Here is a 24770-nt window from a genome sequence, read left to right as displayed (position 1 = left end):
TTCACGCAGACCTGCCTTGGGTCGTGCGCTGACTGCCTGAGCCCAGATTTCAAGAAGGTGGTGTAAACAGAGCCACCCGCAGAGCACGTCGTGCCTGGGCTGGCCCTGTGGCCTGCGTGGGTGTGGGCACAGGCTCCAGGGAGCGCTGGCGGTCTTACACTCACAACTGCCTCAGATCATGGCGATGCAGTGGGCTTTGTCTTTACCCCTACCCCTGCGTATTTCATTTTACATATTTACTAACATCTTGAGCAGGCTTAGGGGCCTTGCAAGACTGCAGGCGCAGCCGTTGGCGCAGTGTCAGATCCCCATACAAAGCCCGACAGACTCGGTCTCTTCCTAAGCGAGTTTACGTGTGTGAGACTGAGCTCGCCCGTGAGGACGCCGAGGCCCTTGGGAGAACTGTCTCTCTTGCCACCCCCCACGTGTCTCCCAGTTCCTGCAGGCATGCTTGACTGAACCCACTTTGCTGCCATGTTGGCTTGTGGCAGTTTTGCATGAACAGTACTGAAAATGTGAGGGGCCTGTGTCTTCGTGTCTCTGAAGAGAAGCAGGGCTGCAGGCTGGCCCCTCTGAAGTGGAGGAGACGGCGTGGGGGTCCCCAGGCTCCCGGGGAGGAAGCACATGCTGGTCCTGGCAGTGCTGGCTGGGGTCCAGGCTAACCCCCAGAGGATTGGCAGAGCCACTGCATCCCAGCGGGACCTCGTAGCCCCTGTCCTGATGGCCCCTCGCTGAAACCTGCCGTTGTTTCCACAGAGCTGCCGGCCTTGGGCCCCCGTCCGCGGTTACAGAGATGACCAACCAGGTAAGGCTGGACGGGGCGGAGGGGGGGCAGAGCTTCACAGGGCCCCTTGCAAGGTCACACCCACTGGCGCCTGGGTGTGTGGTCCGGAAGCAGGCGGCTGGGCGCACCACAGCAGAGGGGTGCAGGGAGGGACACGCACGCTAGGGCTGCTCCTCGCCACATCTTCGGGGAGACTGAGGATGCCTGAAAGCGTTTGTATGCAGAAAAGGGAAAAAAAAAGCAAAGGGGGTGTCTCGCTTGGGGGCTGGCAGCCTCCAGGGCAGTGCAACCGCGTCACCTGCTGCAGACCAGCTTGGCCTCCCGGTGACCAGCGCCCAGCCAGGGGCTTTGATCCCAAGCGCCCTGCGGGGCTGGCATGGTCCTGAGGGAGGAGAGACTGGCGTTCCGTTCTGAAAGAAATTTTTCTGGTGGGACTAACTGTTGCCTGGGCAGGACCTCAGGGGCCGGAGGGACAGTCAGGCGGAGGCAGGGACTAGGGTCCAGTCCCCCATGCTGGGGGGTCAGCTGGCTCTGCCACGGCTAACGCGCCCGCTCTCCTCCAGTACAGTATTCTCTTCAAACAAGAGCAAGGTAAGCAGCCGCTGCCCGGGACGCGCCGTGAGCCGAGCTCTGGGTCTCTTGACGACTCCCTGGTGCCACCAGACCCCTGCTCCCAAGCTCACTCGCTTGGCAGAAGAGTTGGCAGAGGCAGTGACAGCAGAACACTCACACAAGCCGCAGCTGCACGACGCACAAAAGAAGCAGGAGACCAGGGCAGCCTGCAGCATGGCCAGAAAGCTCTCCTGCCCGAGGGCACCACCACGGGGGTGGGGCGGGGCCTGCCCGGCCTGGTCACAGAAGGAGCCTGGGCCCAGCCGCATATGACCACCTGGGCCCTGGAGCCCTTGGCGCTGTACGGAGGAGGGTGGGCTGCCCAGCGCGTGCGGTGACCGTCTGCGGGGGCCCGGTATGGGGGCCGGGCTGGCCAGAGGTGGCGGGAAGGGGGCCGGGGCGGGTGGGCCAGGCTGGGCACAGAGGTCGCAGGTGGACCTGCCTTGTGCCAGAGCGAGCTCAGCCTCCTCCCTGCAGCCTTGGCGAGGCGAGCACCACCTGGGGCGCTGCAGGGGGCACTTGGGTTGTTGCAGGTTTGAGCCAAAAACACTCTTCCAGCTTGCTGTGCGCTGGGGAGCCCCTCCGTTGCTGCAGCTGCGGGCAGTGACCCCAGGTAGCCAGCTGGCAGGCTCGGTGGGCTGCGCCCCCGAAACAGAACCCCGCTGGTCTGCCACCCACCGCTGGCAGCTTTGGGGCATCTGGCGGTCACGCCTGCTGCAAAGGGAGCCTCCGCATGTGCTTGGCACCCTGCAGCGCCCTGGGTGCCCCTGGGGTACAGCCTGCAGACTTGGGTTTGAGTCCCGGCTCTGCCCTCCTTAGTGTCTCCCTCTGGCGAGCTACCGGGTGCCTCCAAGCATCTGGCGCCTTGTCCGTGAGGTGAGGGGGATGTTCCTAGACTGCGCAGACTGCGGGGAGTTTATACGCCGCCCAAGTTTTGTGCCCTGTGGGTAGCACATCCCCGGCCACCTCTGCGCCCACATTTGTGTCAGAGGCAGCCGTGCAAGGCGCTTGCTTTTAGGGTTGAGCTCGCTGCTGTTCGCAGACATCTCCAAAGCGAGCTCTTCGGGGCAGGGGCCCCGCGTTTCCTGTTTCGGTCCAGGGTCAGCCTTTCAGAGCCACACACTGGTGCTAAAGCAGGGTCCAGCCGGTGGCCCTGGTCCCCCAGGCCGGGCACCCCCAAGCCTTCGGTCTGCGCGTATACGGCCAGGCCCCGCCCTGGAGGCTGCAGCTCGCTGACCCGCCGCTTCCGTTGTAGCGCACGACGATGCCATCTGGTCCGTCGCCTGGGGGACGAGCAAGAAGGAGAGCGCCGAGACGGTGGTCACCGGGTCCCTCGACGATCTGGTGAAGGTCTGGAAGTGGTGAGCGCTGCCCCTCCCCCCCCACCGGCCCGGGCCTTGGAAACCGGGTCTGGGGGTTGGCTCCTGGGCTCCTTGGTGCCTAAGCCGGAATCCTCCGTGGGGCGGCCGGCGGCCCCCTGGAGCGCTCAGGTCCTTGGGTCTGCGCTCAGGGCTGGGGCGCACCGGGGCAGCATGTCGTGTGAGGGGAGCCCCACGCCTCTGCTCCCCTTTAAGGTGTGACGAGAGGCTGGACTTGCAGTGGAGTCTGGAGGGACACCAGCTGGGCGTGGTGTCCGTGGACGTCAGCCACACCCTGCCCATCGCCGCGTCCAGCTCTCTGGATGCGCACATCCGGCTCTGGGACCTGGAAAACGGCAAACAGATCAAGTGCATAGACGCGGGGCCTGGTGAGAGCGGCTGCGGCCTGTGGGCGCTGGGGGTGTGGGGGGTGCACAGGGCTCACCAGACAGATGTGTTCCCGCCTGCTCGGCAGAGGCAGCCGGAGCCACGGGTCTGTTGTGAGACGGAGTCGAGGCTGTGGAGAGCCGTGCGTCAGGTCAGGCCTGGCTCCGCCGCTCTCTTTTGGAATGAACTTCAAAAATGCCTAGTGGAGGTCTGAGAAAGGTTCTATCAATAACTCAAAACAGTTACTCTTAAATGTCTCTTCTTCTAAGTGATAGTAGCACTTATTTTACATGACGACTGTTTCTGATTCCCGTCACGATAGCTGTTCACGGGAGTCATGGTTGTGAGAAAAATCTGATTTTAATCCCAAAAGTTTTTTTTTAATTAATTTATTTATTTATACAAGCACTGGGTACAGTCAGAAGCGCGGGAGGGTGAGAGGATTCACCAGAGCCAGAGCGGGGAGCAGAGCAGGCAGAAGGACCGAAGTGCACTGCTGAGGGGAGCAGCGGGCGGCAGGAGAGGTCTGCGCGCCATGGGGGACCCTCACCTGGTGTCCGGGGATCAAACCGGCGCTGCAGAGGCTGCGGGCAGCTTCGCAACCCAGCGCTCAACAGCTGCGCCACCAGGGGAGGCCCCCCAAAAGTTTTTTAAGAGGATGCATCTAAGTTATTTTTCACTTCACTACTAACTGTGTTACAGCATAAAGCTTTTAGCATCACACGGACCTTCAAAGCACCGCTACTGTCCCATGTGAGGACGGGTCTGGTCTGGGGGCGGGTGACCCCCACAGCGTCCTGCCCTCTGTGCAGACCTAAGGCGCCAAGGCTGAGCCCCTCACCCCCATCTCCTGGGTCACTGTTCTAGAGAAAAGTACCTTTTACCAAACTTCGGTTTTTATTTTATTTTTTATTTTTTAGATTTATTTTTTATTTATTTGTTTGTTTGTTTATACGAGCACTGGGTACAGTCAGAAGCGCGGGAGGGTGAGAGAATTCACCAGAGCCAGAGCGGGGAGCAGAGCAGGCAGAAGGACCGAAGGACACTGCTGAGGGGAGCAGCGGGCGGCAGGAGAGGTCTGCGCGCCATGTGGGACCCTCCTCCGGTGGCCGGGGAGCAGCCGGGGATCGAACCGGCACTGCAGAGGCTGCGGGCAGCTTCGTAACCCAGCGCTCAACCGCTGCGCCACCCGGGAGGCCCAAACTTCAGTTTTTAAATTAAGGTCTCGTCTTCTTCCTTGTTTAGTGGATGCCTGGACCTTGGCCTTTTCTCCTGACTCCCAGTACCTGGCCACGGGAACGCACGTGGGGAAAGTGAACATCTTTGGTGTGGAAAGTGGGAAAAAGGAGTATTCTCTGGACACGCGGGGGAAGTTCATCCTCAGCATCGCCTACGTGAGGAGGCTGCCCCCCGGCTGTGTGGCTGCGGGTGGCCGGCGGGTGCACGGGGTGGGACAGACGGCAGCGAGCACCCCACTGTCACTTTCCCTGCAGAGCCCTGACGGCAAGTACTTGGCCAGCGGCGCCATCGACGGCATCATCAACATCTTTGACATTGCGACCGGGAAGCTTCTGCACACGCTGGAAGGTGCTGCTCCTGGGGGGCTTCAAAGCGCCGTCTGAGGTGGGGCCAGGTGTGCTGGTACAGCGGCCACGGTGACCCGGACAGGGCTCGCTCTGTGCTGGCTGCCTCCCGAGAACGTGGGGCCACAGCGGCTGGCTCTGCCCCCGCATGCTGTGGACTCTGGGGCCTCCTCGGTTCTCCCTTCCCCTGTGGGGAGTCCGCCTCCCTGAATGGGAAGCCCCCTGGGCTGTGCCAGGGCTGCCCACCCTGATGCCTGCCGCCAGGAAGGATGTGGTCACTGGAGGCCCTTGCGAGGGAATGGAGGCTCATGGGCTAACGGGGCCTTTGTGCATTTCAGGCCACGCCATGCCCATCCGTTCCTTGACCTTTTCCCCGGACTCCCAGCTCCTGGTCACCGCCTCCGACGACGGCTACATCAAGATCTACGACGTGTGAGTTGCCTACCGGGGCTTAGGTGTCTCCTGGGCCCTCTGGCCCTGCATCCTGTCCAGTCTCACTTGGCCCATCAGATGCTCACGCCCACCCCGTCCTGGCGCCGAGTTGCGCACCTGGCAGGCCGGGGTCACACTGCTGTTTCTCAGCCCTTCTGCCTCTCGGGGCTCAGGAGGCACTGCCCCAGGGGAGAGGCCGTGGGCAGTGGCCACAGCGGGTGTGAGTGCCCGGCAGGTCCTCTGCTGCCTCCCGGCCAGGTGAGGTGGACTTCGCTGGTGTTTGGGTCCCTGTCACGTGGGGACAGTGCATGGTCTGGGCCTGAGCCCCTCCCGCCCTCTGGGGCCTGAGGCCTTGGCGCTTGGTCTGACTGCTCTGCCTTCATGGCCCGCTGCCTACTCAGCCCCACGAGCCTGTCCTCCGTGGCATCCTCTGGAGACAGACACTTGCCAGATGGACACAGAGTTGGCGAGCGAGGCCCAGAGGGAGAGGCTGGCTGCCAGGGGAGGGTGGCCGCCATCCCGGAGCCCCGCTCTGTCTCAAGGCTCCCAGCCCCTGCCCTGGTGGTGGCCGCGCCGGCCCATCTTGCAGCCACAGCTCTGCCAGTGTGGCCATACCATGGCCAGGCTGCCCTCCTCAGTGGGTCCTGTCTTTGGGGGCAACTGCAGGCCTCAGTCACTTTATCCAAAAGAAAATGGCTGCGTTGATTGGCCTCTGCTGTCCTCTGCTGGGTCACAGGCGGCCTGTCCACCCCTAGTCAGGGCGCCTCAGCCCCTCGCTCGGACACCGTCGCCGTGGCCTCCCTGGGCCACATCCCTGACCTGCGCCTCCGAGCTCGGCCCGCTGGGAGCTGGGCCCTGGCTCCCACCGCGAGGACGCGCTGACCCAGTCGGCCGCTGACGGGCAGCAGCCGGGGCAGCATTGCTCCCCGAGGCCAGCGTTGACCCTTCTTTGTCCGATGCTCTCCATTTCAGGCAACACGCCAGCCTGGCCGGCACGCTGAGCGGCCACGCGTCCTGGGTGCTGAGCGTGGCCTTCTGTCCCGACGACACCCACTTTGTCTCCAGGTACGCGCCGCCCTCGGCTGTTTCTGAGCACGGAGCGGCCCTCGCTGAGCTCGGCGGCTCTGGTCTGCCGCGGGGTAGTGAAGGCAGCCGTCCTAGCTTCTGCGCGGCCAAACGCTTCAGACCTCCCTTCCCTCACAGACCAGGGCTTCTGCCGCAGCTCCCGTGCGGGACGCCTCGGCCAGCGTGCGTGGGAGGTGGCGCTTTTAGGCACGGGAGGCCGGACAGGCAGCCTGAGAAGGCGCCTGGCCCCTGCCTGAGACTCGGGCCTCCCAGAGCCGCCCCAGGAGCCTCAGCGGGCCTCCTGCCCGGTGGTGGGCGTGTGAAGGCCAGGTCCAGGGCGGGCGGACGAGGGCTGGGGACACGGCCCCGCCGGGGTGGGGCTCCCAAGCAGCGGCGGGCAGGTGCGCAGGGCCGGCCGGTGCCCCCTTCTGCAGCCCCCGGCCTGGAGCGCTTCTTGACAGCGACACCCCTTTCCAAACAGTTCGTCCGACAAAAGCGTGAAGGTTTGGGATGTTGGGACGAGGACGTGTGTCCACACCTTCTTTGACCACCAGGACCAGGTGAGGCTGCCCCGCCCAGCGTACCCCTCCGGACCTTGCCCAGCTGCCCAGGCCGGCCCTGCAGGCACTTCTGGGTGGCCCAAGGCAGCCACCCGGGGCTGCACCTGCTCTCTGGTGCCGGGTGCTGTCCAGGTGTCTGTCACTCCGGGCCGTCCGGAGCAGGCGCCCCCTGTACGCAACCGGGTGTTTGGCTGAGCGACCACCAGGGTCAGCCAGGGGTGAAGGTGGGGCTGTGGCTCCTGGGCACAGGACCCCTGGGTGTCAGGCCGACGCGCCCTCCACTCGGAGCCTGGCAGGACTTTCCTCAGTGTGATTAACTGATTAACCGCCGCCCAGCCAGGAGCTGCCAAGCCGCTGTGCGTGTCCCCTCGCGCGACTCAGCACGGGCGCCGTGGGTCTTGCTTTCTCACATGGAATCTTAAATCGTTGCCAGTACAGCTGAGGGGTTTGGTTTTTACGCTCCGCTCCTGGGCCTAGGCGTGGCCCTCGGAGAGGCGGCCTCGCCTCATCGGAGCGCCTTGCGCGCTGGAGTCCCATGCCCCCGACCGGCCACAGTGCTGGGTCAGGGCCGCTCTGGCCTGGCGTCTGCAGCCCCGTCGCGTCGCGTCTGGGAAGGGCGTGGGGTCTCCTCAACACAGAGCCCGGGGGTGGGGGTGACGTCCTGCAGCAGGAACCCTGCTGAGGCTCTGGGGCGCCCCCCCCCCCTGCATTCTGCATCTTCAGAAGGTTTGTGAGGGTCGATCTGTGTCTAGGAAGGAGATTTCCTGGAGTGCGGGGTGTGTGGCTGGGAAGTCGCCTCGGGGGCCAGAGCCCTTCCCGGGAGTGGGGGAGAGGCCGCTGCCTCAGCCACGCCCAGCCCAGCCGGGGAGGCTCCGCGCGAGGAGGCGCCCGCAGAAGTTTCTCGTTTCTTCACAGGTGTGGGGAGTGAAGTACAGCGGGAACGGCTCCAAAATCGTGTCTGTGGGCGATGACCAGGAAATCCACGTCTACGACTGCCCTGTTTAGCCTCGTGGCCAGGCGCCCGCCCCCGCAGCCCCGCCCCCGCCTGTCGAGCAGACGCTGCAGCCAAGGGTTACCTTTTATAGAAACAACATAAACCTGTTCCGTGGGAGCTGCCGTGCGTGCTGTCCAACCCGACGCCCGTCCTCGCCTGCCCTCAACGGGGACGCGCCAGGGTCCGTGAGCCTCTGTGGGTCCCCCAGCCCTGCCCGGCCGGCTGCTCGGGAGGCAGAAGCCGCTGCCGCCTCTGACCCAGAGGGGTGCTCCCGGGGGCTCCTCAGCGCCTGCCTCTTACTGCTTGCAGCTGCGTGTGCCCCTCAGTCAGGCCCCCATCGCCCTCAAGTCGCCCGCCACGTGCAGGGGGCACTCGCTCCCTGGAGGCACCGTGGTCTGCGTGGCGCAAGCCCAGCGCCTGACGCCAAGTCCACCATCACACGAGCTTGGTTCCGCTGCTGTGCATGACCCCAAGAGGCCACACTCGGTCGTGGCTGGGGCGGGGCCTGCACCCATGTGGATGCTCCACATGGCCCCACTGGAAGAGCAGGTGAACAGGGGACCCCCCCACCTGCCTGCCCATCTCCCCTGACCCGGGGGGTTCCCGTGCAACCAAGAGGGTCTGGCAGGCAGCCCCACGTGCAGCCTGGAGCACGACAGCCACACCAGCCCCGGCGAGGTGGCCTGGGCCTGGGCCCACGTGTCACAGGGAGCACCGTCAGGGCCAGATGCACATGAGCCGGGAGCCCTTCATGACACGGCTGTGCAGGGAGGGAGGCCCTCTGGAAGGCTGCTGAGCTTGGGCGGTTACGCGCCTTGGGGTCACCCGTCAGGCAGGAGCTAGGCCATGGCTGCCTGGGCCTGGACACCGGGCGCTTCCGTTACACCGCAGCACTGAGTGGGGCAGCTTAGCGGAGGGCGACAGGGAAACCACGGGCACAAGGTGCGGGTCACAGGCAAACAGGTGCCCCGAGCCCCTTAACGGGCCTGTCCTCACCACAGGCCTCAGGCGGGGCAGGAGGCTCGGTGGCCTCGGTCACACCCCGGCCAGGCGCTGACCAAGTCCTGGGACGTGCTTTTCCCAAGGAAGTGCCCCCGGAACCCAGACTTGGACGGGGCCCGGGAGGGTCGGGCGGGAGCCACCCAGAGGCCCAGCCACCCTGCCTGTGGGCATACACCGTGGCCGCCAGGAGCAGGCGGGTCGCGTCTGAGGCCACAAATAACATCCACGCGACGCGGGAGATTCGCGCTTAGAACGTTTAGATATAAATCGCGCTACGACGTAGGTCGCCCCGAGACGCTCGGCACGGGGGTGGCGGGGAAGGGGCGCACGCTGGCGAGGTCAAGCGTGGGTGGGGCCGAGGCTCAGGCCGTGTGGCACTGCACCCCTGCCCGGGGCCCGTCCTCCTCCTCGTCCTCGCGCTGCGACCGCCAGCTCTGCTCCCCCGGGCTGAGCTCCTGCAGCTCCACCTGGTCCATGTCCTCCGTCACCCGCACGCTCGGCCGCGGCGGCAGCAGCGCCTCCAGCTGGGGGAGCTTGTCCAGCGGCAGCCAGTGCTTCTCAGGGAAGATGACCTGGGGGGCAAGGTACCGGGCAGCAGGCGGCTCCTTCCCGCCCCGCCCGGCCGGGCCACGAGCGCGCACTCACCAGGAACTGCAGGACCAGGCTGCCCTTCTCCAGGGGCGCCCTGTGCACCGGCATCCCCTCGCCGTGCACGCACTTGAGGTCGCCGTGCCGCACCACCTCACCTGTGGGAGACGGGCGTCAGGCCGGCAGGTCCACCGGGCCAGCCCCCGGCCGGCCAGCCCCCACCCCGCCTCAGCAGCCCGTTCCGAGCAGGGGGCCTGGGCCTGCTTGGCCACACAGGCCTCATCGCCCTCAGCCCGGCCACAATCCAGAGGCCCCGGCTTCTGGCCGACGGGCGCAGAGGCCAAGGCGGAGACACGGACACCGGTGAGAGGCCGCGGGGTGCCCAACAGCCGAGCCAGCCTCGCCTCCCGAGGGGTCCCCGGCACGAGGCCCTGGGGGCCCCCAATGCCCTTTGTCTTTAGCTGAAGTTTCTCAAGGGAGTGTGACAGCCCTTTGGCGAGTCCCTCAGTTACTGGCCTCCCCCGCGTGTTTATCGTCCGCCGCTAACCTGATGACTGCTGGCCACCAAGAGGCTGAGGGGGGCCTCCCTCCCCCCAGCCTGGCGACCACAGACCACCCCGGCCTACATGCTGCGCTGCCCTGAGCGCCCCCGGGGAGGGGCGCCAGAGGCGGTGCAAGGGTTGGCACGACTCCTGGGGTGCTGGCATGGTGAGGGCGCTCTTGAGTAAGGGCTTTGTCCTTGATTGGGGGGCTCTGAAGTGTCTGGGGGAGTCCCCCCCAGGGAGGCTGTCATCCTGGGTGCTGCCTCTCTGGGAAGAATGGGCAGCGCCCAGGACGCAGAGGCCCTGCCGGGCGGGTGGGCCAGAATGGGCGCGGGCCACTGGGGCCCTGAGGGCGGGGGGGTGGGGGTGGGGGACGCTGGCAGGACCTGTGTCTGGGGAGCGGGGCTGCGGCCCTGGGCCTCCCGCGGGGCCTGGCTGGGCCTGAGGGGCCGGGCTGGGGCCGCCGTTGAGGCTGCAGGACCCGGCTCTTAAGGCCACTGGAGCTGGCGCGTCCCACGCAGAGAAGGCGCCCAGCAGTCCCGTGGTATCCTTGAGCGCCACCCGGGGCGCCTGCATCAAACCCACAGCTCCGCAGCGGAGACCCCTCGCCCCGGCCGCAGCTGCAGACCCTGGCGCCCGGACAGGGCAAAGGCCCGGCCCCGGCCCGAGGAGGCCCGTCCGGCCTTTGGCTCAGCCTCCCGCCACGGCTTCCCGGGACCCCACAGCCCTCCCTTAGAAAGCAGACTCTGGGGAGAAGTTTCTCATCAGAAGGAACAGGAGCGACTTGCAAATCAGGCGCATCACGAAACCTCCACATCCCCCTTCAGACACCACCAGCGCGGGCGCGGGCACACGGGATTCTAACAGCCAGAAACCACTGTTGGTTCTGGAACACCCGATCCTTGGCCACGCTTCACGCTCTAAGTCCTGAGGGGGTGTGTGTGTGCGTGTGTGTGTGAGTGTGTGTTTCAGGGTGTGCAGGTTTTCCACTGCGGGTGGCATTGTTGGCTCGGATTAATTTGTATTTCATGGGCCTGTAATAAATGCTCACAAAAATCACTTTGAATCTCAGAAACATTCACAAACGAAGTGTTTTTCGGGTCCACCTGACCTCAGGAAATCTGTAAAGGAGTCGGGTTGGGCCTCCCCGCTGCCTGGGAGGGGGGCGCGGGGCGGGTGAGTCCTGGAGCCACGGCCCAGCCCCACCCCTGACGGGAGTGACCCCCGGGCGCAGCTGCCCCCGTCCCTGCTGCTCCCCTCAGCAGTGTGTCTCGGTCAGTCTGCCTGTTCTGCTCCCCACTGTCTCTGGTGAGCCTCTCACCCCCGCACCTCTGGCCTGCACCCCAGTTCCTGCAGCATAAATAAAGCGCGTATGTAACATCTAAAACCCTTGCCGCACACTGGGGTTCCCTGGTCGCATGTGCGGGGGGTGGGGGGCGGGGGCGGAGCACAAGAGCTGCTCAAGGGCTCTGGGGGGTGCAGGAGGGTGGGGGGGCTGGCAAGGGGCGGGGCGCACCGGGAGCCGCACGTGGTCCCTCCTCGTCCACTCCCCCGACTTGGCCAGTTTGACATTGTTTCCAAGTAAGTTTTAGGACTCTGGCCAGGCCCGGGCGGGCCGCTGCCTCACCCCACGCCGGCACAGAGCGCGCCAGAGGTGGAGGGAGCCGGCCCCTCGCCTGGACCAGCCTGGGGGCCAGGTGGGGGGCCCCGCCTGGGCTCGCTCCCCCCGTACCCCCCACCACCCCCCCTGCCCCAGCCCCAGGGCAGGTGCCGGCGGCAGAGCGCGGTCTCCCCGCTGTCTCCCCGCACGAGCTGGCGCGCCGCAGGCCCTGGGGGGAGGCGGCGCCCCGTCTGCCCCCGCCCGGGTCTCCAGGGGGCGCGTCCCGGCCCCACAGCCGCCGAGGTGCCCGGGCTCACCTGGCCGGGACGTGACGAGGAGCGTGCGGTCATCCAGCGTCTTTACCGTCCGCTTGAAGCCACAGAGGGCTTCAGAGAGCTGGATTCTCACTTTCATGATCAAGTCGTGGCCTCGCCTCTGAAAGACACTATGGTCCTTCTGATCAAGCACAATTATCACATCGCCCGGCTCCAGCTCAGGCTCCTGGTCGCCTTCTCCATGAAAGAGAATCTTTTGCCCATCCTTCATACCTGCGGAACAGCAGCCCCTCGGGTTAGCCGCCCGCCGCGGACCCGCGCTGTCGGCACGGCTGCTCGGGGCACCGCGCCCTCTGGGGTCCTGTCTTCACCAGGCCTCCAGACCCTGTGCTGGGGGCCCCTGGGCCCCCACATTCCTGGGCGTCACAGGGCCCTCCGCCCAGGGGCAGGGGGAGAGTGACAGGCCACACAGCCCAGGAGGCCCGTGTCCGCCACACGGGGGGCCCAGCCCTGCATGGGGGGCGCAGCCCTGGGGGGCACCATCAGGGAACGGCGTGTCTCAAACAAGAAGCCCTTGCAGGCAGCTGGGTGTCCCCGCTGCCGCCCTGTCCCACCCCGAGTGTCTGTGGGAAGGCGGCCGAGGGAGGAGGCACCTGGAGAACAGCTGTCCTGGCAGAGCCCAGGGCGCCTGGGCGCCGGGCCCGCAGCAAGGGCCACTCTGCCCACGGCCGGGCCGTGGCGCCCTCAGGGCCCGCCCCCAGGCCGCCTCACCTCTCTCCACGTGCACCTCGATGAGCTTCTTCTCGCGGGTCACCCTGGCGCCCCCGCAGCCCTCGCAGCGGTCCTTGGGGCTGACGCGCTCTCCGCGGCCCTTGCACTCGAGGCACACGGTCTGGATCTGCTGCACCACGCCCGGCCCGATCTGCTGGATGTGCGCCTGCACGCCGCGGCCCTTGCACAGCGGGCACTTCTCCACGGACCCCTTCTTCCCGCCGACGCCTGGGAGGGCGGCAACGTGGCTGCCCCCATCTCACCGGCACCCTCGGGGCGGGCGGCTCCCCACCCGGGTCCGGGACGCCCGCCCGGAGCTGCCCGCGGAGCCCAGCCTCGCCCCGGGGCCTGCCCCTGAGCCGGCTCTGGAAAGCGGCTTTTTAAATTTGCATCGCCCCGCACTCTGCTGGCCACTCGTGCACGGAGGCCACCCCGCCGGCTGCTCGGCCGAGGCGCCGCCTGGACCCTCGCGGGTTTTGAGGAACAGTCACCCCAGCAACACGCGCGCGCCCCCGGAGCAGCGGGCACTCAGACGAGAGGCGCTGCCTTCCCCGCGCCGTCCCAGGCCTACGAGCCGGTCCCCCGGAACAGTCTTCACCTTCACACTTGGCGCAGATGACGCTTTTCTGGAGGGCCAGCTTCTTGGTGACGCCCTTGTACAGATCCTCGAGCGTCACGGACAGCTGGTGCACCACGTTCTTGCCTGCACGGAAGCCGGGCGCGGCGCGTGAGGGGGCAGCCGGGCCAGGCGCGCAGCGCCACGGAGGGACCTGCGGCTTTCCTTGTCTGCGAGCAAAGGGGGGACCCGCGGCGGCCGAGCCCCCCAGCCAGGGCCCGGGCCCATGTGAAGCGCTGCCTCCAGCCGAACGCCTGTTCTGCCCACGTGTGTGGCACGGCGGGGCAGGTCCTCCGCGCCCGGCCTGCCTGGGGCCGGGTCAGTGCAGGACACCGGTGCTGGCCCCGCCTGCCCTCGCGCGGGGGTGTGGGGCGCGTCTCAGCTGGGGGCCAGGCTCCCGCAGTCCACACTGGGGTCGGGCAGTGGAGACCCGCGGCAGATGCTCCGCCTTCCCTGCCTATCGCGGGGGGCAGGCTGCACCCCATGTTTCCCCATTGGCGCCGGCGTGAGGCCAGCACAACCAGGCTCCCGCGGGCCCCGCCAGGCCACGTGCAGAGCTGTCGTCCGGGGACTAGACGGGGCCGCGAGGGCCGGGACAGTCGAGAGGACAGCTCAGCCCGGAGGCGGGAAGGCCGGAAACCTGGGAGACGCACCCCAGGACTCCAAACGGCAGCTGGCGCGGGGGCGGGCGCGGGGGCGGGTGCGGGGCCCGACTCGCCACAAAGGCCCTCAGGCTGACGGGCAGGTTCCATCATCCAGGAAATCTCGGGAGCCAGTTCAGAAAACGAGGCCACGACCCACTTGGAGCCAGGCCAGCGCGGGCGGGCCGGGGCGCGGCGAGCGGGGCAGGGACCCTGGGCCGCCGCTGCCTACCTCTCCGCTCACGCGCCATCCGCCCCCCTCCTCCGAAGAACATGTCGAAGATGTCCATGGGCGAGGAGAAGCTGGGGCTGCCCGAGCCGCCCTCCTTGATGGCCTGCTCGCCGCCCTGGTCATACACCTCCCTCTTCTTCGGGTCGGACAGCACCTCGTAGGCCTGGGAGATGAGCTTAAACTGGGAGGGGGAGACCGGGAGAGGTGTCAGCTGCTCCCGCAGCGGGATGCCCTGCGTTCACAGGTGCCCCCCTGGCGTGCCCGGTGTCTGTTCCCCCCACCCCACCCCACCCCACCCCACCCCACCCCATCCCCCACCACCCAGCCAGAAACAGTGTGGGCGGGGGATTGGGGGGGGCCAGGGAGGGCCGGGCAGGGCCCAGCAAGGCGGCTTCCTCCTGCTGTGCACGCCAGGCGGCAGCCAGGTGGAGCGGGGACACAGGAGCCCAGCGGCTGCCCTGGGGAGGCCGGCCCCCAGCTCACTTTACCAGGCACAGACACAGGCCAGCCCACGCCCCTGGCTGGCCTCTCCCGCCCCCACGGCCCCCTGTCTGTCACGGGCAGCACCACTCAGCGCTGCGCAGCTCCAGCGGGGCCTGCCCCTTCCGGACGCCAGCGGACGCCGGCCCGGCCAGGGCGCGCGAGGTGAGAAGCAGCATGTGGCTTGGCGGGAGGACGCGCGGGGACATCCCCGTGGCCACAGCTGGACCCCGTGCCCAGCAAAGGCTCAGAACGCGCACCAGGTCGGAGCAGCCCAGGAGCTGCCTCTGGGCTCACAAACCCTGAGGTGCCCAAACTCGCCCCTGCTCACTGCCGCCTGCCCGCCCACCCGCGTCCACACTGACCTCCACGCAGGGGCCGCCGCGGGGCCAGCAGGGGGCATCTGCAGGGCAGGTGGGGCCCTGGGGTGGCCTCAGGCACAGATACTGGGCAGGTGCTCCCACCCCCTCATCACTGGGCCTTAGAAACCGGCCTCGAGTGAGATCAAGTGTGACAGAAGCAGGCTCTCAAGTCACGGCCAAGGCCGCCGGCCAGGGAGGGGCCACCCACATACCCGGGGCACTCACCCGCGCTGCCCCACGCCCAGGAAGCAGGCCCAGCACCAGAGCCCCAGCCAGCAGCGCCCAGCGCGCCACTGCCCTCAGCAGAGAGGGGGGCTCGGGTGTGTGCCGAGACCAGGCCCAGCCGGGAGGGAAGCCCTCGGGTACCGGCACCCCACAGGGTGCACCCGCCCCTTGTCCCGCGTCCTCTGGGCGTCTGCCCTGATTCTGTTACTGGTCGAAAGGGCGGCGCAACCCGCAGAGCCCGAGCTCAGCCCCATCGCTGTCTGGAAGGCGCCCATGGGAGCCAGGCTGCGCTGATGTCAGGGCCCGCAGCACTGACCACACAGGCAGCCTTGGCAGCACGGCCGGGAGCGGGGGAGGAGTGGGGGGGAGCTCCCAGCTGTTGGGGGGGCTGGCGGGATCTATTTCTGCAGCGACATTAACAATCCAGTGACAAGCTGAGCGAAAAGGCTCACGGGGCCACCTGTGCCGGCTGCGGCAGGTGGGGGAGGCTGAGTGCCCACAGAGCGGCCGCGCCAGGATCCCCACCCAGCGGCCCCCGCATGCCCACCAGCCCCACAGGCTGCGGCCACGAACCAGGGACCACGAGGGATGGGCCTGCCGAGAGCTGAAGGGCTCGGACTCCATGGGGCCGGGCGGTGCCGCCAGACCTCAGCATTGGTGCCCCGTCCGTGACAGGCCTGGGCTGGGGCGGTGCACGCGGGGGTGAAAGGGGCCGTGCGGCCCCTACAGGAATGTGCTCGGGTCAGGCCCGGCGCGAACCCTGCCCAGAGCAGCTGGGCCACTGGCACTGACTGCCACGCAGCCGGCACTCGCTGACCCTAAAGGAGGCCACTGTCCAGGACGGGCTTCCTCCGGGCGAAGGCGCCTGAAGCCGCTGGACGGGCACCAGGGTGGGGTACATGCCATGGGAGGGAGCACTCAGGCCGGCGCCGCACGGGCGGGCAGCCAAACGTCGGTGTCCATCCAGTGGCGCCTCCACGCTCCTGCTGGGGGATGCGGCACAGGCGGGGCAGGAGCGCCCAAGCCATCGCTGTTCGTGCCCGCAAAGCCTCTGAAAGCCCCCGGGGCACCCAGAGCATTCAGGCGAGGGCGGGTGCCAGGGGTCATTTCCCAGGGCGGCCCAAAGGCCCAAGCTGCAGCCGACGGGTGTGAGCCCGGGAGGAGCCCGGCCGGGCCAGGCGGGCACCCCGGCCGCACAGCACCCCCAGCCCCCGCAGGCACTGGGCCAGCTGTGGGCACCGCCTGGGGCCCTGGGCAGCTCCACGAGGGCCACAGGACGCTCCTGCACGGGCCGGCGGCGGCACGTGGTCGCCCAACAGCCGCACCGAGACGACGCGGCGGGACCGTCCTGGCCCCTCGGGGGCGGCGGGTTTAGGGCTTGTCCAGAGCGCGGCTCCCAAGACCAGGGAACCCCGGGGCTGTGCGGCCGCGGGGAGAGGCCCGAGCTCGCCCAACCCGGGCCGGGGCCCCGCAGGGCCCCGCGCACCGGACGCCACCCCCGGCCGCGCGGCGGGGCCCGTCCCTCCCTGCCCGCCGCCCCGCGCCCCGCCCCGGCCCGGCCCCGCCCTCCGGAGCCCGCGCCCCGGGCCCGCCCCGCCCGGCCCCCCCCTGCCCCGGGCAGCGCCGCCCCCCGCCCCGGCCCGGCCCCGCCCGGCCCCCCAACCCCCGCGCCGCCCGGCCCGGCCCGGCCCGGCCCGGCGCCCGCACCTTCTCGCCCTCGTCCGGGTTCTTGTCGGGGTGGTACTGGAGCGCCAGCCTGCGATAGGCCTTCTTGATCTCGTCCGGGGGCGCGCTGGGCTTCACCCCCAGGATGTCGTAGTACTGGGTCTCCTTCACCATCGCGCCGCTGCGGGGCGGCCGGTCAGCGCCCGCCCCGCCGCCCGCGCCCCGCGGGGTGTCGCCGGCGCCGGCGGGAGGTTCGGGGCGCCGTGACGCCACAGAGCCCAGAACCCCCGCGGGGGCTCCGGGGCGCGCGCGGGCGGGCATCACCGGCCCCCCCCCCCCCGCGCCCCGACCCGGGCCCCGGCCCCCCCCATCCGCGCCCCGACCCGGGCCCCGGCCCCCCCCCCGCGCCCCGACCCGGGCCCCGGCCCCCCCCCCGCGCCCCGACCCGGGCCCCGGCCCCCCCCCCGCGCCCCGCGCCCCGCGCCCCGCGCCCCGCGCCCCGCGCCCCGACCCGGAGCCGCCCCGAGATCTGCGTCCCCGGAGCCCGCCCCCCCCCCCCGACGGCCCCAGCGCGCGGCTCACCCCGGCTCCGCGGCCGCCGGCCCCTCGGGCTGCTCGCGCGCCTCCCCCGAGCTCCAGCTCTGGCCGCCGCCCCGGGCCATGGCGGGCCTGGGGACCGACCCGCGCCCCTGGGCTGCGGACGCGAGGGGCGCGCTGAGCCCTGCCCGACGGGGCGCCCCGGCAGCCGCGCCCGCGCCCCTCCCGAGGGCGGGGCCGCCTCTGTGCGCTCACGCGGGGGCGGCGGACGGCTCAGAGGCCCAAGGAGCCGCGAGGGCCCCTCGTGACCTGCGCGTGTTCGGAGCCCCGGCCCGCGGGGGGGGGGGGGAGGGGGGAGCTGGGGGCGGGCTGGGGGCGGCCCGGGCCCGCCCCCGTCTAGGCCTAAGCCGTCCACTGGGTAAGGGGGCGCCTTGCCAGCCCTCTTTCTGGGCAGTGGTGGGCACTGGCCCTCCCCTGGCGCCCTGAGCCCCCCAGCCACACGCTGTCGGGGTGCGGACCCTGCCTGGGAGAACACAGCTGCGGCCCCCGGCTGCGTGGGCAGTGCCAGCTCGGGTACAGGCAGCCTGGCCACCGGCCGCAGGGCCAGGCATGGGCGGCGGCCCGGCTATCAGCCGGCGGCAGCCTTGCCCTGCTGCCTTGGTGGGAGGGGTGCGCCTCCCGCACCTCCCAGGGCTCCTGGGCCCTGTTGGGGCCCGCAGCGGAGCCAGGAGCCCCCCCTTCAGGGCTGGCGGCGGAGAGATGACCGCCTGGAAGGCCGCTGCGCGGTTCCCTGGCCCCTCCCTCTGAGCCACCAGACCCTTCCACTGCAGCCAGCGCCCCGGCCAGGACTGGCCCCCCAGCGTGGCTCAGGCCCCCGCATGCCGCAGAGAGGCAGCCCTGGCAGATATCAGCCCAACCCCCCCAGCCGAGGACCCTCCGGGCCGCTTCCCAGGCCCCGTGCCCAGTCCGCGCAGGGTCCCGGGGACCGGCGGGGGGCTCAGCCTGCCCTGGCTCCGCCGCCCCCACAGCCATGGCCACCGCCGTCCACGCGGGGCTCCGAGCAGCTGGCCCCCGCCCTCCGGGGAAGGTGAAGGGCCCTTCCCGTGAGAGAACGAAATGGAACTTCCCAGCTTCTCTAGCGGATTTCCAGGAAGTGTATCTTGCTCGAATGTTGCCGCCGCCCCACGCACGTTTACAGAGGACGCTCGCCACCGCGCCCACCACGCCCGTGGTCAGTCCTTCCGTGTGGCTCTATCGGCGGGTTCGGGTGCCGCCAGACTGAGTCTCCAGGTCTCAGCGCTAAGTGGACAGACGCCGTGTGACGCCCGATGGCGGGCTCGCTGGGGCCGGCAAAGCCTGGCGGGTCAGGCCTGGCCGGGGGAGTAGGGCAGCAGCTCCTGGACCCCAGGCCCGGGCTCTGGAGCTGCGTCCACTCTGTCCCCCCCAGCCCCGCCCCTGTGATTTGTCCCGCCAGGAGTCCTCTTGGCTCCCTGGTCACTTTATTGTGAGCCAACGCACAGCTTCCAATGACCCATATTTTGGTGGCCAGTCCCGTGGAGGCCAGGTCACCTGGATACCCAGGGACGGCTCGTTGGGCCCGGGAGCCAGTGGCCAGCCTGCACCCGGGGGGTCACGGGCCATTCACTGCAGCTGTCCCTGAGCACTGGCCCTCGCTGGCACCTTCGTGGGGAGGAGAGGAGCCGCCTCCAGGAGCGCCTGGGAGACCGGCGGCCAGCGGGTGGCGGGAGGGGGTGGGGCGGCGGGAAGGCCAGGGTGCCGGGCAGCAGGCGCCAGGTGCTGGAAGGGTGACCTCTGGGTGCTGGTGGAGACGGGTGGCTGGGACGGCAGGAGGCCGGCTGGGGAGAGCGGGCAGCGTGGGCCTGACGTCCACTCTCGCTGGGAGGCCTCGGTGTCCAGCACAGGGGTCAGGCGATGCGCACGCAGTGGGCACCGGAACCGGCCATCGGGCCGCCCCGGCTCCAGCGGTCCCCAGCCCCGCCGAGCACCCGGATGGCCCCCCCACCCCCCCACCCCCCCCCACCCCCGCTTATCTAATCTCTGGGAGCAGAAAAACTGGCTCTGCTGGGCTCCACCAAGGGCCGTGCAGGGCGCCAGGCAGCGGGTTGCCCCAGGGCACAGCAGCTGGCTGCGGGGCAGGCGCAGGCGGGCATCTCCTGGCCTCATTTCTTAATGCCCTTTCTTTGAGGAACACCAAGACACCACCCTTGGGTCCCCGCTCTGAGCCCTCCCTCCGCGCCACCCTCAACCCGCACTGGCGTCCGCCCATCAGGCGGGTCTAAGAAGAGGCTTTGGGTGGCGGTTCTCTCTCTCCTCCTGATGGCTTCTTTCCTAATAAAGACACTATTTTCCCCTCAGCACCAGCCCTGGGGTCTTGCCACCGCCCCCAGCCCAGGGACCTCAGGGCGTGTGCTGGGTTTTGAGCGCCGGGCGCTGTGGCCCGCCCCGTCACCGGCCTGCCAGGCCGCCACTGTCTTCGCTGCGGGTCGCGCTCTTCCGTCCCCTCCAGTCTGTCAGGAGCGGCTGCGCCGTGCTTTGCTGGGCTGCGCCGGGCTCCCCGGTGAGGCTCCGCCGCCCCCTGCCGCCCTGGGCGTGGGCGCAGCCGCGGGGAGCAGAGGGGGCTGGTTGGGGCTCGCGCTCCGGGTGTGGCCCTAGAACGGGGCTGCAGGTCTGTGTTTCCTCCTGGGTTTTTAGGGTAAATCCAGGTTGCTCTCCATGATGGCTGCACCCCGTTCCCAGCACGGGCGACAGCAGGGTGGTGGTGACAGGGAGCGCAGCCCTCCCAGGCCCCTGGGGCGCCTCAGCCTGGGAGTCCCCACCGTCAGGCACAGCCCCTGGTGAGCCCCAGGTCCCGGCAAGAGCTCCTGAGCCTGCCCTCTCCCTAGACTGCAGCGCTGGGGACCTGGGGACACCCAGGCCACAGCGCAGCCCTGGGCCTGCCTCGCATCTAGGGCCCCTCTCCCCTCAGCTGCTGGGGAAATTTTGCCCAAGGGGTTTCTCTCCGAGCCCCCCAGGCCTGAGCAGCCCTGAGAATCTGCCCCCTCCTCATCTTTCCAGACCTTTCCAGGCTTCGATCTTAACCAAGGTGTTTGACTTAGAGCCAGGGCCTCCCTGGTGGCGCAAGGGGTTGAGCACCGCACGGTGAGGCTGTCCGCAGCCTCTGCAGCAGGAGTGCCACCCCTGGCCAGCGAGCTCCCCACAGGGCGCAGCAGACCTCTCCTGTCTCCCCGCTGCTCCCCTCAGCCGTGTGTTTCAGTCAGTCTGCCTGTTCTGTTCCCCGCTCTGTCTGGTGACTCCTCTCACCCCCCCCCCTCTGGCCTGTACCCCAGCTCTTGCATGCATACATAAATACATCTTTAAAAAAATACATTGACTTAGAGCCAGGAAAGGGGTCATTCCCTCTGACTCGGGCCGTCCTCATGGCCGCGTCCTCCCAGCAAGCCCAGTCCGCCCACGATACGGCACCCCCGCCCCAGCCCCCACCTGGACCACTGAGGCGCCACCCCAGCCCAGGGTACGGCCCCTCCCGAGAGGCTCCTGTCTTGAAGCCACACTTTGTAGGTTTGGGCTGGCAGCCACAGGGGCACTCCCCTGGGGCGGGGGCTGGTGTTCAGCCTCCTCACCCCACGTGCACCCCCACAGCTGTGTGGGTGCCTGCAAGCCCTCCAGCCCTCAGCGCCCTGCAGCTGCCTGCAGGCTGCCAAGCACCCCAACACCCTCCCACTCCCCCAACCCCCGGCTGGGAGCAGGCCTAGGGGCCAGGCCTGTGGATCCTGGGGCACCGCCCGCCACAGAGCCCAGGGGTGGCTGGGCTGGGGGCTGCAGAGGGGGCCGTGGGGAGGGGGTCGCCTCGGGGCCAGATTGGTCCAAGGTGGCTTTTAACACCACGGGAGAGGCTTTCTGGGGCCAGAAGCTGGGAGCCCTTGGGCCGGACTTGGAGGAGCCGATTTGCATGAGAAAGAACACTGGCTTCCTTGAGATTCCCCTCAGCCGGCAGACAAAGCCGCCAGGGAAAGTTTGAATCCCGAGCAACCTCGCCGCTGAGGACCCGGCTTGGCCTCCTTGAACTTCTAAAAACAGAGGAAATGAGCCTGTCCCCCATTCTGGTCGTGGCCCCTGCCAACCCCTCGCCAGGCCCAGCCCTGCCCGCGTCAGCCCCTCTGCCCAGGACGGTGCCCGCCCCACTGCTCACGTCCACCCCCTTTGCCAGGCCTGTGCCCGCCCCACCCCCTCTGCCCAGGACTGTGCCCACCCCTGCCCACGTCAGCCTCTCTGCCAGGCCTGTGCCCGCCCCCCTGCCCACGTCCACCCTCTCTGCCCAGGCCTGTGCCCGCCCCTGCCTGCATCAGCCCCTTTGCCAGGCCTGTGCCCACCCACTGCCCACGTCCACCTCCTCTGCCCAGGCCTGTGCCCGCCCCACCCCCTCTGCCCAGGCCTGTGCCCGCCCCACTGCCCATGTCCACCCCTCTGCCCAGGCCTGTGCCTGCCCCACCCCCTCTGCCCAGGCCTGTGCCCGCCCCACTGCCCATGTCTGTCCCTCTGCCTGGTGCTCCCCCACTGCCCAGGTCTGTGCCGTCCCCACTGCTCACATCAACCCCTCTGCCCACATCCTCCCCCACTGCCCCTACCCTTGTCCACCCCACTGCCCACGCCCACACCCTGCCCCTGCCCGCCCCCACTTCCCGCGCCCGCCCCTGCCCGCCCCCACTGCCCACTCAAGGCCGGCCTCTCTGCGGGAGAGGCTGCGCTCCCGGCAGAGGCCACACAGCTCCAGAGCTGGACGCTGCCGCCCGGGAGCCCAGCATGCCGGACCACAGGGAGGCCCCGCAGCACAGCCAGCAGGACCGGGGCCCGGGGGCCACCCGACAAAGCCTGGGAGCGAGGTGAGGGTGGGCATCCACCCCGGAGCCGCAGAGCCCGCCGGGCAGCGCGAGGCCAGGGGCAGGGGCCTGGCGGGGCCGGGCTCCCCCGGCGCACGAGGGCAGCGGTGCAGGTGACAGGAGCCGGCCTTTGTCCCACGGGGGTGGGGACACGCAGAACGGGCCCGGGTGTCTGGCGCCGTCCCCGGACCTGAGGCCCAGAGGAGGCGGCTCGGGCCAGGCTGGCCAGCGCCATCCTTCAGGGGGGCCCGAGAAGGCGGGACCCCAGCCAGGAAGCCGTCCAGAGCCCAGGGTCTGTGTCCCTGGCCCAGAGGGCGCAGGCCGGGGGGGCGGGGGCCAGACAGGCCTTGGGCTCAGGGTCAGCAGCTGCGGCCGCCGAGGGAGGGAAGGGCAGCCGGAGGCAAGGACTCGAGGCGCCGCCGTGGAGGAGGAGGCAGGGCGGGCGCCGGGCACCAGCCCCCGATGAGGGAGAAGACGCCCGCCCCGGGCCAAGGCACCCCGGGCTCTGCTGGGGCCGGAGGGCCCATGTGTCCAGCGAGGGCTGGCCGCTTTGGAGGCGGCTCTGGACACCAGGGCTCGGGCGGGCCGAGGCCCAAGAGGAGGTCGGGCGGTCCCTGGCTCCCACACCCGGGGCTGGGCCGTGGCCTCGCTGAGCCTCTAGGCCCCTGTGGGCCGTGGCACTGGGCAGATCTTCCAGCCGGTATGCAGGGAGAGCCCCAAAGGAGGTGCCACGGACACGTGGCCCGGAGCACCAGGAGGGCCCAGCAGGGCCGGGGCCGCCCTCTACTCCCACCTGGCCAGACGCCCGCCAAGCCTCAGTCTCCCCCTCGGTCACGCGGGGGAGTTAAAAGCTGCTGTGCCAGCCCTGCAGCTGTGGACAGACTGGCCTGGCCGCCCTCTGCCCCTGCCGCCCACTCACCCGCCCATGGTGAACGTCGCAGGGCCTCCAGCCCAGGCCCCACTGTGCGGCCTCCAGCCTGAGCGGGGCTCGGCCTCCCTCCCGCTCCCAGGCTTGCAGAGGGAAGGCTGGGGTGGGGCCGAGGGGAAGCTGAGGCTGGACCTTGCCAGCCTGACCGCAGGAAAGCCCCTTTGTGCCACACCAGAGCTGAGGGCCAGGAGAGCTGGGAAGGCCGAGCGGGAGGGTCTGTGGCCGCCAGAGCCGCACAGCCCATCGGCAAGCGCCACGGTGCAGGCAGCCTTGGGCCCAGGCTAGGCTTGGTGGGAGGCATTGCTGGCCTCTCGTGGCTGCCGTCCCGGAGCTGCGTGTCCCTGGCCCAGCAGCCAGCTGTGCTCCTGGGGCCCCTGGTGTGGCCGCTCCCGTGGGCCCCACTGGCTTCAGCACAGCCAGACGGTCGGCTGCCAGGTGGGACGTGGGTCCGGGCTGCCATGCGCAGCCAGAGCCCTGCGAGACCAGGGAGTGGCCCATGGGGCAGGGCTGCAGGCAGTTCTGCCCAGTCCACTCAGCTGGACGCCGCGGCCTCTGTCACTCGTGTCCCTGAGGCCCGCCTGCTCCCAGCGTGGGGTACCCCCCCTCCCCTTCGGGTGCGACCCGCCAGCTGGATGCTGCAGGGCCCCCCTCGCCGGGCACAGCCTGCCAGGCAGCCGCGGCCGGTCCTCGCCCAAGCTCCGAGGGAGCCTGTCCCTGCCGACTGGCTGGCGTGGGGTCCCTGTGGCCGGGCTGCTGCCAAGCCGGGTGCCCGCCCTGGGGAGCACAGAGCCTTCCCGGCTTAATCAGGGTTTGCGTCCTTACGGTGGTGCGGTCAGGGCTCTGTGTGTCCTCCGTCCGCTTCTCTTATCAGTTCAATGGCTTGCAAATGCTTCCTCCCACCCCGTGGTCACCCCTCACTTTGTGAACGGTGACCATTGAAGCACAAGTTTTGCTTGTGATAATGTCCAGTGTATCTGCCTCCTTTGTTTGTGCTCCTGGTGTCCATCTAAGAGGCTTTCCCTGACTCGAGGTCACAGAGGTCCACTCACATTCCCCCGAGAGCTCCCGGCTCCAGCACCTGCACGCGGGGCGCTTCTGCGCAGCTCTGCGTGTGGCGACCAAGGGGCCGTTTTCGCCCTTGCACGTGGGTGAACGCCCCACAGCTGGCCCTTCCCTTGAGTTTTCCTGGCGTCCTTGACCAGCAGTACTGGAGTGGGGACTGACCGCTGGACTCCGAGCCCTGCCCCACCGCCGTGCGTCTGGCCTCATGCCCATGAGACGCTGCCGTGCGCGTGGTTTTGTGGTGACTTGAAATCAAGGCGTGTGAATCCCCGAGCTCTGCTCTTCGTCAGGATTGCTCTGGCTGGTCTGGGCCTCTGAACTTTTTTTTTTTTAAGTGTCTTTTTCTTTTTTTTTAAAGATTTATTTATTTTTATACAAGAACCAGGGTACAGACCAGATGCACGGGAGGGTGAGAGGATTCCCCAGAGACAGAGCAGGGAGCAGAACAGGCAGACTGACGAAATACACTGCTGAGGGGAGCAGCGGGCGAGACAGGAGAGGTCCGCTGCGCCATGTGGGTATCTCGCTGGCTGGCCGGGCTCGAACCCATGCTGCAGAGGCTGCGGACAGC

General features: G+C 68.9%; 2 protein-coding genes across 5 annotated transcripts; one reads left to right on the top strand and one right to left on the bottom strand.

The window, feature by feature from the left end:
- Positions 1–793: 793 nt before the first annotated feature.
- On the top strand, positions 794–7839 carry SKIC8 (SKI8 subunit of superkiller complex; the record flags this gene model as incomplete). The annotated part of the gene is made up of 10 exons (XM_084253378.1): positions 794–805; positions 1348–1375; positions 2652–2757; positions 2971–3143; positions 4387–4535; positions 4635–4728; positions 5063–5156; positions 6129–6221; positions 6703–6781; positions 7697–7839. 10 exons carry the CDS (start codon positions 794–796, stop codon positions 7784–7786), a joined length of 918 nt encoding a protein of 305 aa, XP_084109504.1. The 3' UTR covers positions 7787–7839.
- Positions 7840–9006: 1167 nt separating this feature from the next.
- DNAJA4 (DnaJ heat shock protein family (Hsp40) member A4) lies at positions 9007–16955 on the bottom strand (the record flags this gene model as incomplete). Of its 4 annotated transcripts, none has more annotated exons than XM_084253059.1 (7): positions 9007–9349; positions 9423–9523; positions 11825–12055; positions 12554–12781; positions 13152–13256; positions 14043–14223; positions 16817–16955. In XM_084253059.1, 7 exons carry the CDS (start codon positions 16946–16948, stop codon positions 9140–9142), a joined length of 1188 nt encoding a protein of 395 aa, XP_084109185.1. In that variant the 3' UTR covers positions 9007–9139. The 4 variants fall into 4 exon arrangements, with proteins under 4 accessions (XP_084109185.1, XP_084109186.1, XP_084109187.1 ...); XM_084253060.1 differs by having other exon boundaries at positions 14043–14274; positions 16817–16948; XM_084253061.1 differs by lacking the exon at positions 11825–12055 and having other exon boundaries at positions 16817–16948.
- Between the last annotated feature and the right edge of the window lie 7815 nt (positions 16956–24770).

This window comes from Talpa europaea, assembly GCF_964194135.1.
Source record: "Talpa europaea genome assembly, chromosome: 14".
Classification (NCBI taxonomy): domain Eukaryota; kingdom Metazoa; phylum Chordata; class Mammalia; order Eulipotyphla; family Talpidae; genus Talpa; species Talpa europaea.
Note: the sequence above shows the minus strand (reverse complement) of the source record. Positions and strands in the feature narration are given on the sequence as shown.